The sequence below is a fragment of the Mastomys coucha genome, unplaced genomic scaffold (genome assembly GCF_008632895.1).
Source record: "Mastomys coucha isolate ucsf_1 unplaced genomic scaffold, UCSF_Mcou_1 pScaffold5, whole genome shotgun sequence".
Lineage (NCBI taxonomy): Eukaryota > Metazoa > Chordata > Mammalia > Rodentia > Muridae > Mastomys > Mastomys coucha.
The window spans coordinates 20,740,380-20,755,951 of NW_022196911.1; the positions used below are offsets into that span (position 1 = coordinate 20,740,380).

Here is a 15,572-nt window from a genome sequence, read left to right on the forward strand (position 1 = left end):
AAAAAAACAAACCCCTGTTCCCTCCCTCCTCCCCCTGCTCACCATCCCACTGTCTCATGCTTACTGGCTCTGGCATTTTGCTACATTGGGGCATAAAACCTTCATAGGGCCAAGGTCATTTCCTCCCATTGATGACCGACTTGGCTATCCTCTGCTATACACATGCTGCTAGAGCCATGAGTCCCCCCATGTTTACTCTTTGGTTCAAGTTTTAGTCCCTGGGAGCTCTGAGGGTACTAGTTAGTTCATATTGTTGTTGGTCCTAAAGGGCTGCAAACCTTTCAGCTCCTTGGGTCCTTTCTCTAGCTCCTTCAATTGGGACCCTGTACTCAGTCCAATGGATGGTTGTGATCCTTTAATTCTGTATTAGTCGGGCACTGGCAGAGCCTCTCAGGAGACAGCTATATCAGGCTCCTATCATCCACCACTTGCTGGCATCCACAATAGTGTCTAGACTTGATGATTGAATATGGGAAGGATTCCCAGGTGTAGCAGTCTCTGAATTGTCCTTCCTTTAGTCTCTGCTCCATAGTTAGTCTCTACAACTCCTTCCACGGGTATTTTGTTCCCCCTTTTAAGAAGGAACGTATCCACACTTTGGTCTTCCTTCTTGAGTTTCTTATGGTTTGTGGTTTGTACTTTGTGTATTCCAATCTTCTAGGCTAATATCCATTCATCAGAGAATGCATATCATGTGTGTTCTCTTGTGATTGGGTTACCTCACTCAGGATGATATTCTACAGGTCCATCCATTTTCCCAAGAATTTCATAAATTCATTGTTTATATAATAGCTGAGTAGTACTCCATTGTGTAGATGTACCACATTTTCTGTATCTATTCCTCTGTTGAGGGACATCTGGGTTGTTTCCAATTTCTGGCTATTATAAATAAGGCTGCTATGAACATGGTGGAGCATGTGTCCTTATTACATGTTGGAGCATCTTCTGAGTATATGCCAGAAGGGGTATAGCTCAGTCCTCTGGTAATGCTATGTCTAATTTCAGGAGGAACCGCCAAACTGATTTCCAGAAAGGTTGTACCAGCTTGCAATTCCACCAGCAATGAAGAAGTGTTCCTCTTTCTCCACAACCTCAGCCACATCTGGTGTCACCTGAGTTTTTTTATCCTAGCCATTCTGACTAGTGTGAGGTGGAATCTCAAGGCTGTTTTGATTTATATTTCCTTGATGACTAAGGATATGATATTTCTTATATTTTCTTTACCATGATAGACTCAAATCCATTTAAAAATCTTTAAATGAAATAATATGACCTCCCCTTCAACTAAAGTAATTTCTCACAACTAAGAGAAAACTAAGTAATACAAATATGGAATATTTATTTAAATCTATGATACTCACGTAACTATACACAGATATCTTCACTAGAACTTGTTACAAAATGAAATAGTGACCTCATTACATATGTATTAATGTTTATTCTTTCCTCTTAAGTGTGAGGCTGAGAGGTAAAATAATATTTTAGTTCCAACAAATAATTTATTTTGTCTACACAATCTGTTGTATATACACAAATATTTGCATAGGAGTATAAGCAGAGTTAGAGACAGATGATACTGAATGATAGACAGAAATTTAGATTATAGAAAATAGAAAGAGAGATATTGATGGATATATATTAGAGACTATACAATTATGGAGATGATAGAAAAATGAAAGATGAAAATAGATAGGTGAGAGATGTTATTGATAGGTAGATAGATAGATAGATAGATAGATAGATAGATAGATAGATAGATGATAGACAGAGAGATAGACATTGGGTACAAAGATGATGGACCATACATACATACATACATACATGCATACATAAATACATACATATTTACATACAAAAAGAGAAAAATTAATAGTCAGAGAGAGAGAGAGACAGAGAGAAAGTCCATGCTTAAAATAAAATCTTAAAACAAGAAAGTAGAGGAACCACTAGAGTCCACTTCCTAAACCACATATTTTAGATGCTTAGTTACTCAACAAGGCTACAAGAACAAACAAGCCAACATGAAAGAAGTTATAGTAGTTTAAACACATTCAAATGTAGTAAAGTGCCCAAATCAAATCAGAATTTGTTTTTCTCCAATGGAGGCTATATATCCTAACATAATCACTTATTACTTTCAGTGCATTCCTTAGTAGTCTGTAGTTCTGTGTGTTAATGTCTCATACCCACTGACATTAGCATGTGATATACTTACATATATATTCATATATGTGCTATGTATATTTGTATATATATATATATATATATATATATATATATATATGGTTCATTTGTAAAGATGTGAAAACTATCATATGCACTATGTCAGACTAACTTCTTCCTTGATACTCCTTACATCTTCTCAGGAAATTATTAGCTACTGATGCAGTGTCCTGACACAACACAGTCCATAAATTTTCTAAATAGTTATGCACATAGTAAAACATAACTATTGTCTTCTGAATTTATCAAGGAAATTTCTCATTGCAATAGAAACAGATGATTGAAGAAATCCACAACCAATCAAAATACAAAATTGTGGAGGACATCCTAAAGTGATATACATGCAACATAGGACCAAACAAAGAATCAATGGTCATTAATAAAGAGGGGACAAAATGTTTTAAGAATCAACAATGCAAGATATTTGCTGAAAGTTTGTCTCTAAACTGAAAGTAGCTATCCATAAATATACATAAAGTCTTACAAACATGACTGACTAAAAGTGATCAGATAAGAGCAGCAATATATCTATATCTATATCTGAACCTGTCCATATACCTAAATTTATTCTGATACATATACTAATATCAATAAAACCATGCCTATCTATACAAATGTATCAATAATAGAGATATAGACAGATATAGATATATCAGAATGCTTTTTTATACAAAATTTACTAAGCAGCCTTATTTATAATAGCCAGAAACTGGAAACAACCCAGATGTCCCTCAACAGAGGAATGGATACAGAATATGAGCTACATTTAAACAATGGAGTACTACTCAGCTATTAAAAACAATGAATTTGTAAAATTCTTAGGGAAATGGGTGGATCTGGAGAATACTATCCTGAGTGAGGTAACTCAATCACTAAAGAACACATATGGTATATACTCACTGATAAGTGAATATTAGCCCAGAAGCTTGGAATACCCAAACCAATCCACAAACCACAAGAAACTCAAGAATAAGGAAGACCAAAGTGTGGATCCATCATTCCTTCTTTAAAAGAGGAACAAAATACACATGGAAGAAGTTATAGAGACAAACTATGGAGCAGAGACTGAAGGAAGAACAATCCAAAGACACCTGGGAATCCTTCCCATATTCACTTACCAAACCCAGACACTATTGTGGTTGCCAACAAGTGCTGGCTGACAAGAGCCTGATATAGCTGTCTCCTGAGAGGCTCTGACAGTACCTGACTAATACAGAAGTAGAGGATCACAGCCATCCATTGAGTACAGGATCCCCAATAAAGAAGTTAAAGAAAGGACAGAAGGAGCTGAAGGTTTTCAACCCCTTAGGATGAACAACAATTTGAAATAGTACCCTCAGAGTTCCCAGGGACTAAACCATCAACCAAAGAGAACACATGGTAGGACTCATGGCTCCAGCTGCATATATAGCAGAGGATGGCCAATTTGGGTAATCAATGGGAAGAGAGGCCCTGGTCCTGTAAAGGTTCTTTGCCCCAATGTTGGGAATGCCAGGGCCAGGAAGCAGGAGAGGGTCGATTAGTGAGCAGGGAGAGTGGGGAGGGAACAGGGTTTTTTCCCCTGAGGGTACACCGGGAAAGGGATATCATTTGAAATGTAAATAAAGAAAATATCTAAAAAAATAATTTATAAAAGAAATAAAATTAGGTGGACCAGAATTCATATTATAATTGTATAGCATATGTTTAGAATGGAATAGGGAATGAATTCAAATCTCTTAAAAGTTGTTAATATAGAAGGTAAATTTATGTTTCAACTAAATTTTAAGAGACTTATTCCTTCGAGAATGTGTTTTATTCCTGATTTGATGGAATGAATTCTTGTCTGGTCTCAACAAGATAATGTAACACTTAGGAGCAAATATGAAGCCAAGGAGGGCTGCACTGGAAGCTAAGATGGAGAATACTTCCATAGCCACCATGACCTTCCCCTTAGTGCTGTGGTAGACAGGAAGAAAGGTGACCCAGACACAGAAGAACACAAGCATGCTGAATGACAGGAATTTGGATTCATTGAATGTATCAGGCAGATTTCTAGATAAGAATGCCATGGTGTAGCCCCCAAGTGCCAAAAAGCAGAGATATCCCAGGACACAGTGGAAGGCAACAGATGATCCCTTGTTGCAAAAAAGTAAGATGTGTCCATGTTCAGCATGAAAGTCTTGGTCAATGAATGGAGGAGATGTTGCCATCCATATTCCACAAAGAAGAAGTTGGATCAGGGTACAGAGAGGAATTATATAGTTTGGAGCCCTTGATGTCATTAACCACCTCACCATTCTCCCTGGAAAGGTGGCCTTGAAGGCAATGACCACAGTAATAGCTTTGGCCAACACAGTAGCTAGAGCCACAGTGAATGCAACTCCAAATATGGTCTGCTGAAGGATGCATGAAGCTGCATTTGGTTGACCAATGAAGTTCAAAGAACAGAGTAAACAGAAGGTGATTGTGATGAGCAAAGTGTAACTGAGACCTCGATTATTGGCTTTCACAATGGGAGTGTCTCTGTGTTTCACAAAGATGCCAATTACAAAGGCTGTGAGTGCAGATAAACACAATGCCATGCTGGCCAGTGTCATCCCTAAGGGGTCTTCATAGGCCAGAAAGCTCACAGCTTTTTGGAAGCAGTGGTTCTTCTCTGTATTTGCATAATGACTCTCTGGACACTTTACACACTGATCCACATCTAGTAAGAAATATAGATTATCATGAAATCATGAGTCCAAGCTGAATTGATTCCCTATTTTCTTCTAATACATTTCTATATAAAAGGACTGTCACAAATTTTACCTTGTTTTGTTTTTTTCAGTAACAAAGTAATAAGCACACTGTTGTGAAAGCTTCCATACTTATAAAGTGTTCCTTCTTTCTTATGTAATTCCTGTAGTATTTATGTTCACATATAGTATGTTTTCATCTAATCACTCTTTCTTTGCTACTATTACACTCTTTCCCTTACAGAAGCTATCTACATTTCTATAAGACATGATGTGTTTCTTCAAGTAGACATCATTTCCATTAGCTTCTCTTAAAATCCATCTTCCTTATAGTGACTTAAATTGAACCAGACTAATATATTTCCTGTTTTGACTTACGTTTTTTTCTGCCTTTTATGACATTGGGATATCTTTTTTTGAAATTATACATGGAGATACATTGATATAACAACCTTGGGCCTGGTATCACCTCACATATTACATATGCTTTATGAATTACACATGCTAAAGAAGTATTTTTTGCAATGCTTTTCAAATAATGTTTTTTCACATGTCAGTTGAAAACATACTTTTCTCTTTAAAATTCTATGTGTTTTTAAATTCTCTTCATTCTCTGCTATAGTTTAGTGAATAGACTCTAATATATTAGTAAATGACCCAAAAATACCCAATTTGTGTTTTCGTGTCATTTGGAACAAGTATCAATTTTCAATAGAAAATTACTGCAAGAGCTGACAGACTTTAGAGAACACTTTTATATTGCTGTGTTCTTGAAATTTTACAAATTTTTATGATTAACATAAAATATATGTTATTTCTATTTTACATTACCAGATTTCTATTTTACATTACCAATTAGCCCAAGTATTTATGTATTTCTTAAAATGTGAATTGACCATCATATGTTAAATTTTACTCATTAATAAAATAAGCATAAAAATATAAAAATATAAAAAATAAAAAATAAATATAAAAAATAAAACAAAAAATCTCAACTTCAAAAATAGTATTATATTATTGCACAAGTTTCAATCAGCAATATTTTCAAATTTAAAGTGTTTAGTACTTTATACAGTAGAGTTAATAAATAGAATCCCTGGCAGATTTGTTCCTGATGAATGACTGGCTGTGATTTTGCATACACAAGGTACATTCACAAACTTAGTTTGTGACATACGCATGATATGAACGAATGCATACATGCATACATAAATACATACATACATGTGTATATGCTCAGAGGCATATACATACTATACATATGCATATACTTATAAATATACAACACATACACATGTACATATATATGGAAGGATTTGGAGAGCTAAACATTGAGAGTAAAATGCACTAATAGAAAGGTGGAAGAAGAGATTGTGGAAACTTCATAAAAATCAGAAATCTCAGAAGATTGTAAAGATTTAGTGATATACAAACACATCATGACAAGTCTATATACAAATTCATGGTTGTGACAACATGTACACAATCACTGCAAATTCAGGCTTTGTGGATATTGATCATGAAAGGAAGATTGACATGAATAACACCCTTACTTGAGGATCTATTTTAAGGAAAGATGAACCTCATGTAAAATTGTGAACACTACAAAGTAGAGCCTTCTAAAGTGCCTGTCTCACATTCAAGCATATGTGGGTAGCATAAATTGTACTAGAGATATTTTTTTTTGTTTTGGGTTTTTTCGTTTGTTTGTTTGTTTGATTGTTTGGTTTGGTTTGGTTTTGAGTGAAAACAAATGTTTGGTAAGTAGACATGTACAGGTGGTCCTGGTATGTTTTGAAGGCAGAAATATCAAATATATTATATAGAATTTTGAAAGACGTAAATAAATACTATTTTGAACATTTCTAAATTAATCCAACTCTAGACTCAATTTTAATAGATACAAAAATACTGAGAACTATTTTTCCCTTTATTGAAGATAGGATAATTATGCATGTTACTTATTCTTCAAAGTGAATATTGAATATTCCAAAAGATCTCTTAGACTTATATCTCTACATTACAAATGGTTTACACTGTAAGTTGTATACACACTGAAAGCTGAGGACATAATTGCATATGGTGTTTCAGAAATTTAAATATTTACTTATAGTAGAAAATAAATATGTTCAGGAAATCAAAGGCAAATTTCCAATCTCTAGCTTTGTATGAAAATTAGAAAGAATTTAATGCAAGATACAAGTGCTATGACATGAACTTATTAATTATTTATGCAAATTGTTTAATATTAGCAAGACAGGGTTGGAAAATGCTTTGTGTTCAAGTACTAGATATCCAATTTCAGACAAGTTAGAGGACATTCTTTACTTTTAGTACCCTAACATTTCCAGCATTTCAATCTTCACAGATTATATAATGATTGAATATATACAAGTGATGCATCTTTCATATCTTTGGCTATTTTTTGACACTTAAGTTTTTCCTTGTGTTTATTGTAGGTTTAAATCTTTGCTGTCAGCCAAGTGATATTAAAAACTATTGAAGTTTACATTTTAGGTTGGGAAAACAAAAGATATGACATTAAATGTGATTAGGGAAACACATACACTACCTCTGTTAGAGTCTACCTACAGAGATTTAAAAAACAACAACAGAAAAATCCAAACAAAACAAACAGGAGAAATGTGGGTTGTGTGATAAGAGCTACTTTTGTTAAAAAAACAGTTTCTTAAGAGCTGTAAATAAAATTACATCCAAAAGTATACCTTGCAGCTTCAAGTAATTTTAAATGTTTTAAAATTATATGATTTAAGATATAAATAAAGGACGTTATAAAAATCTGATAGTCATTGTTTTAAACAAAGAAGAAAACCTACTCAATGTCCTTGAAATGCATTCATGGACATGATGCTTTCTTCAGCTCCTCTCTTGTGTATATATGCATTTGTGTACTTTGCCATTTTACATCTAGCATACATTCATGTCAGTATTATCATAGAAAAGACAGCTAACTACCACAAAATCTACATGTTAGTGTGAACAAAAATTGTGAATATATTTCAAAGGTTGATTTTGTGACTTGCATGAAATCACTATTAATAGTTCCTCACCTATTCTATAACTGACTTTAAATTAAACACAAAATTTCATTTACTACATGTTACTCTCTTGAAGGCAGCCATAATCACAACCTACAAGAAGGTAACAACGGTTCTAGCTAAAGTTATCTCCTTGAGGGGACCAAATATTATTTAGTAAAATTGAAATCTATTAAAGGACTGCAAATGGTGAAATGAGAAACTATACCAAGGAGAATTGGAAGAGAGTATGGCTGACAGCTGCCACCCTAGTCACCCAGATAATGTTATAAAGTTTAGATTCTCTGAATTTCCACAGTACATTATTCTTTCCCAAGTTAAAATTGATAGTAAAACTTGATAAACTCTCATTTAATTCACTTTAATCTGTACATTAGAAATATTTCTACTACATTTTATAATGTAATTACAACATAAAATAATAAAAGTCACTATAAATTTTATGATTCCATGCCAATACAATTAAGCTTAAGATAATGCATAATTGAAATTTAATTATATGAATATTAAATAACTAATATAAAATATGTCCAGACAATAGTCCTTGTCTAATACACACTTACTGTGTTCTTAATGAGAACTAAAGCTCCCTATCCAGATCCTAGCAAAATGTTTCTTTCACATTTCAAATAGTGATACAAATTAATCCATTGTATTTAGAAATCAAATCTATAGTCTCCACATACAGCAACAGAAAATAGAAAAGGATATTAAACTAACAATAATGAAAGTGTGTGTGGTAATAGCAATAACTATCCATTGCCCCTTCATTAACCTCAGCTAGATATTTTCTAAGTAAAATTTTCAAAACAAATTTAAGGTGTTCTATTGTTATCCTGTCTTGGTTATTGCTCTATTCCTATGAACAACAATAGCTCATAAAAATTATTTAACTGGGATGTTTGCTTATAGGCTTACACTGGTAGTCCACTTCTGCCATAGCAGTAAACATGACAGCATCCAGCAGAGCTGTCACTAAAGTTCTTGATAAGTTCTTATACTTTAATTTGAAAGCAGTATTGAAAGAAAACAGAGAGCCCAGATATCATCAGACTTTAAGATCTCAAACCTTGCCTCTCATAATGCATCTCTTCTCAAAAGTCCTCAACCCCTAATCTTCCCTGAAATCTCCAATAACAAAATAAAATACTGTGCTATAATTTTATTCAAGAGAAGGCAGGAAGGTAGCTCTACCTGTAATGTGCAGGTAACCACAAGAAATTAGTGTTTTCAGAACATATTGGGCAGTTGGACTTACAAATGTATAGGCCACAGGAAAATTACTTAAAAGGCTAAAGATTTAAGCAACTCCCACCTAGAGAATAGAGGTAGGCATACAAACATACTCCAGAAAATAATACATTGGCATATGGTAGCTCTTGGGAGCAGAGTAGTACTTTATCATGCATGATGTGGTTGGTTGACAACTGTCAAATAAGATCTACAAACACAAAAGTAGATGAGTATCAAAGACTGTATTAGATAGATAATTACAAAATTTTGAATAATTAGGAATGAGGAATAAATCTGGGAGGATTGAGAGGAGTGTGACGATTTGTACATGCTTGGCCCAGGGTGTGGCAATATTAAGAAGTGGGGCCTTGTCAGAATAGGTATATCATTATAGGCATGGGTTTTAAGACCCTCATCCTGTCTGTCTGGAAGGCAGTCTTGTCCTGTTTGCCTTCAGAACAAAATGTAGAACTTTCAGCTCCCCCTATGCCATGCCTGCCTGGAAGCTACCATGCCTCTCAACCCCCTTGATAATGAACTGAGTCTCTGAACCATTAAGCCAGCTCCAAATAACTGTTGTCCTTATAAGACGCTGTGCCTAATAAATGCTTAAAAATACTTAAGATCATTTACCATCAGGGGCGTGCATATCAAAGCAGTATTATTCATCAGGATATAACCCCAACTGTTTGTTCTGTTCTTTTGTCCATTTTTAATTTTGGTTGATTGTTTTTTGGGTGCTTAGTTTTTTTGAGTTCTTTGAATATTATAGGCAATATCAGATATATAACTGACAAAATTTTTCTTCCATTCTGTGAGCCACCTCTTAACTAGATTGATGGTTTCCATTGCTGTAAGGAGATTTTCATTTGTTTATTTGCTTTGTAATTTTGTTATTTTGTCTGACATCTATAATAAAGAGATTCTCATCTGTTTGGGGTTCTAAAAAAAAAAGAGTTGCTGTGGACATGGTTTGTATTCACAGCAGTAAAACTCTAAGACAGAAGTTGGTACCAGTGACAGGGGTATTACTCTGATAGATGTTTATGTTTAGAAAAATGTGGATTTGGGGACTTTAGGTTTGGAAAGCAGTGGAATCCTTTAAGTAGAGCTTAATGGGCTATCCTAGTAGGAATATGAAAGATTTTGTTGCTGAGAGTGATTTGAACTGTGCACACCTGGCCCAATAGGTTTCAGTGGAGAAGAATTTCAGTACGTGGCATAGATACTGTTTCTGTGGTGTGTTGGTGAAGAGTGTGTGTGCTTTTTGCTATTGTCCAAGGAGTCTGCCTGAGGCTAATGTGAAGAGATTTAGATTAATTGCTTTGAAAAAAGAAAATCTCAAAACAACCTGGTCTAAATTCTGTTGTGTGGTTACTAAAATTCACTTTTATGATTGTCATTGTAATGAAAAGAAGCAAGATGAAACAGAAAAAAAAATACATGGTTCAAGTATTAAAATGGCATCAGGAAGTAGAATGGATCTGAATCCTATGTTCAAGGAAATAAACTGATTAAGGGAGTAGGGCTTTGGGGGAAGATCCCACCCATCTAAGTTTAGGTACAGTCATAGTGGAACACATCTTTCATTATAGGACACAGAGGCAAGCAGGTATCTGAGTTCAAGTCCAGCCTAATAAAGAGCAAATTCCAAGTAGAGATAAAATTACTTCTAGGCATAGGGGACCACGATTTTAAGCTTAGCCCTTAGGAGATAAGCATGCAGATCTCTGAGTTCAAGTAAATATATAAAGGAAATTCCATAATTGCCAAGCTTAGGCTATGAAGGAGTAGGTAAACAGAAAGCTGGTGATAATGTAGTAGAGTAAGAGGGACATAGTTTTAGCCCCAGCAAACAGCAGAACTCAACAGCATCACCACACATCTCTGGCTTTCGACTCAAGAATAGAACAGAGTACTGGAACAATTGATACTAGTTAGCTAGAGCTAAGAAATTAGCAGTTATTAAACAGAGACCAGCATCACTGTGGTGAAATCTGGGGAGTGTTTTCTGAGAGCACAAAGAAGCTGTGTTCTAGCGATGGCAAAGATTGCACCTACTGAAGTCCTAGCTGTCTGGAAAGCTAGACCTGCACTTGGTAATATGTAAGAATTGCCCTGGTAGTGCTAGCTTTTAAGATATGAAGAGGTCATTAACAACATCTGATGCTTGGCACTCTGAGAGGCCATGGAAGGCCACTGCTGAAAGTACAGCCTCAGCTGCAGTTGATGACCCAGGATTAAAGGGACATGTAAGGAAGCTGAGGCATGCGGCTATGCAAAGAGACTATGAGAGGCTACTGGTGAAGCCTAGTTGGAGCAGAAGACCTTAGTCTACTGGAGATGCCAGTACTGCGGAATGATCACCAAGAATACCAATAGCAGTTGGATGGAGAAAAGCAGAGCCAAGAGGGGTACAGAGGGTAGAACTAGAGAAGTGACATAAGCCCTTTGGAGGAGCTCAGATGTGAGGATCTTGTCTGGATCCCAGATATTGGAGCAAGAAACTGTGAAGTTGAAGTTGACTTGGTGACCCTAAGATATTAAAGATGCCAGAACTGTGAGATAGTTGCCAAGGAAAGCTACTAACAGGGAGTGTTACCAGACCAAGAGATAAAAAGTTTCTTTAACTCAACAAAGATGAAAAATGTGTTGGGGATTCAAAGTCCAATTTGACATCAGATGTGGAGATGCTGAGTTTTGAGTTTTCCCAGATGGCTTCCAGTCTTGCTTTAGGGATTGCAGTTAAAAGATTGGATGAATCTCAGAAGAGAATTTTAACTTTGGGCTTTTAACATTGTTGAGACTGATAGAGAATACAGGGCCTTTGGAATTTGGATTAAATGTACTTTTTATTATGCTGTGGCTAGATATAGCCCCTGTAGAGTCATGCATTTGAACAAGCCTATGGGGTGCTTGGAATGGAATGCGATTTTTTTGTGTATATTGGGCCCAGGGTGTGGCAGTATTAGGAAGTGTGGTCTTGGAGTGGGTTTGTCACTGTGAGCATATGCTTTAAGACCCAGGTCCTAGCTGTCTGGAAGGAAGTCTTCTCCTCTTTGACTTCAGAACAAGATGTAGAACTCTCAGCTCCTCCTATACCATGTCTGCCTGGATGCTGCCATGCTCACATCTTGAAGATAATGGATTGAACCTCTGAATTTCTAAGCTAGTCAAAATTAAATATTGTCTTTTGAAAGACTGCTGTGGTCATAGTGTTTGTTCACAGCAGTAAAATCCTAACTAACACAAGGACTGAATATAATTAAAACACATTGTACAAAATTATTAAACAACTGAAAACTGAGAGAAAATATAATTTGAAAATGAGTTGGAGATAATCACTACTATGAAGATGTAAAACATATGAGAATTAAATTTATTGAAACATAGCTGAAAATCCTATACTGATAATTTATCAATATTGGATAAATGGTACCATCAGAGGAAACATACTGTGGAGTAAACTGAAGAAATATATTTTTCTTCCACAATCAATATTGGCAGTGAATCACAGATATAAATGAAGTATGATTTTTAATGATTATGATAGTCCATTTCAAAGAGATGCTGAAGAATTATGACAAGTAAATCCCTAAACAAAGAAATAAAAATATTTATTTTGGATTTTAATTCAGACCATTTTCATTAGCTAGTTTATTATCGAATCCTGTGAAGAAATGGAAAGATTTCTGTAAAACCTGCATTTACCTGTCTCATTAGAAATCTCATTGTCAGCACATGGAGTGCAATTGTAGCAGCAGATGGCCGTGCCTTCCAGGATTACTTTTCTGAACCCAGGAACACAGCTCTCACTACACACAGACTGAGGGATCTAAGGACAATGAAAGGAAATTTATCTAAATCTTATGGTTTTATGAAAAGTAATTATAAGTAGAATTTTTGAATTCTATGCAATTATACAATGAATTCACAAGTGTTATGGTAAACAACAAAGAGGATTATTTAGAAAGACTATGCCATGGAAAAACAGATATGTTTAAAGTTTTATCTGAGAATTATCAGAGTGTTAGAGGATTTGTCCACATAATGAGGTATGGGCAAGTTTAAGAAAGGTAGGTGATAGGGAATATAATATAGACCATAGAATTGCTCCAGTGTGATTCTACCTTTGTGATTTCTGACTAATATATTGATCACCTTTACTTCCAGCATGCTTTAGAATGTGGTCTATCAATTTGATGGGATTATATTGGACATAGAAACAAAGACATGTGTGTTTTTAGGAAGAAATATTTAGATAAATTTAGCTAAGTTGAAAAGGGACACTTAAAATCTGATGATATCTCAGAACAAATATGCAGAAGATAAAATAGAGCAGCATTATTCTTGTATTCTTGTCTTTCTACATTCAGAGAATATATATACATATATATCATATGCAACCTCATAATTTGGAAATCATATATTTCCAAATATAATGAACTGCACCCTCAATTGTTTCTTATTTCAGTTCTGTATTTATTTATAGAACATAGGAAAGCCAGTAGATAGTAGATTTACCACGTGCACACTATACAGGTCTCCTTCTCCAGAGGTTGAAAAAGCTAGCACAATTAATTGTTCATGGCATAGAAGTTTTTCAGTATGATTGACAGTAGATCTATTGAGAATATATGGACAGTTAAGATATCCTAACAGAGTTATGGTATTCAAAATAAGATATAAGCTAATGTATTTGGTGCCTATTTCCATATTAGTGCCACTGTTTGGGAAGTTATTTAAACTTTCAGTATACAGACTTGCTGGAGAAATTATTTAAATGTGGTTGGAATTGAAACATTTTAATCCTTTACTCATGTCTAGATTTCTCATTATTCTTACTGTAAATATGGTTGTATACGAACATTGTTCTGGTTTTTGAGCCTATTTTCATGACTAACCAACACTTGCTGACATGCTCCTATCCTTGGTGGACTTTTAAACTTCTGGAATCATAACCAAAAATATTTTGTTTTTCCTTAAGTCACAATTAGATATATTATTTGATCACACAATAAAAAGTATTTTTTATTGTTCCATGTTATTAATCCCAAATGAGCAATTTTCTAAAACACTTGACCCAAGAGACATTTTAGAGCAGGAAATTTCCTCTTCCAGTGTTTTGACAATGAAGACTAAATAATATTCATATGAATGAAAACTGTAGTCTTTATTTAACACTAAATACTTCCACTAATCTGAATGAAAGGGAAAAAAAGAACAATACCCTAGTACTAACATTATGTTATTTTGTTCTAGTATTCAAATAGTAATAAGCCTTATGTCATAAAATAAATGTTGTTTCACCTGAAATTAAAATTTTATTATTAACAGAAGTTTAAGGCATTGATTTAACATATAACCCACCTCTGAAAATCCTCCTGCCCATTGTATCATCGGCTCAGATAAGGACAATTGTTGGCCCTCAGGAGCATTTGCTAAAAATGATCCAATTTTCACCTTTTGTCCAAGACCCTTTGGTAAATTCCAAAGGTTAAGAATGTCATATTCTGCATTTAATTTCTGTCTCAAGCCTAAACTCATGTTATCTCTCTCATCAATGTCCTTCAGGAAAATGTTAAGCTAAAAGAGATTCATGAATTTACATTACACTGTGTCCAAGGTGCAGAATTGAACTTATGGTTTTGAATATGTCTTATTTGTCTTAAATTATGATGTGAAAGACAAATTAATGAAGCTATCATTAATGTAAAATAAATGAATGACTGAGTGTGTAGGATACGATTTTGCTTCTGAGTGACAATTTAGAGTCAAGAGAAACTTTTAAAAACCTCAGGTATTGAATGAATAATTTCTGACATATGTAAATGAAAAATTTTTTTGAAACCTAGCCAGAGATATCTGCTTTCAGAATATCTTTAGAGATTGACAGTCTAAAGTGAGGGTGCTGATGTCTAAAGGGTAAAAAACGGGAATTATTTTGGTATAAAACGACTCATTGTTTCACTTAAATGTCTACTCATTTATTCCTGTTGTAAGAAATGTGCAGAAAAATTATTGATTTTTATTGCATTTACTATCATGGCAATATCGTATTTCTAGCTATTTATATCATCACATTTGTATTGACTAATAAAATATCCTAGTATAATCTTTCATCCCATTTATCAGCAACACACATTTGAAACTGTCTTGACTTCTAAATTAGTTTAAAAATACAAAAAAATCTTATGATTGTGGAGAAGATGAACATAATTTTACAATACCTAACTTGCTGTCATTACACATCTCATATATCATGGTGCTGATAGTACAATATAGTAGAGTGCTTATTACCTGCCAAGGGAAGAAGGCCACAGCTTCCCCATTTTCATGT

The 15,572-nt window shown here is 34.4% G+C and overlaps 1 protein-coding gene across 1 annotated transcript in view; it reads right to left on the bottom strand.

Moving 5' to 3' along the window:
- Positions 1–3,980: 3,980 nt before the first annotated feature.
- Positions 3,981–15,572, bottom strand: part of LOC116077384 (vomeronasal type-2 receptor 116-like) — a 23,462-nt gene continuing 11,870 nt past the window's right edge. The window contains exons 4-7 of the mRNA XM_031351894.1: positions 15,533–15,571; positions 14,603–14,818; positions 12,944–13,067; positions 3,981–4,909 (exon numbers count right to left, since the gene is read on the bottom strand). Coding sequence (XP_031207754.1) covers positions 3,981–4,909; positions 12,944–13,067; positions 14,603–14,818; positions 15,533–15,571 — 1,308 coding nt within the window. The remainder of the gene's footprint in view (positions 4,910–12,943; positions 13,068–14,602; positions 14,819–15,532; position 15,572) is intronic.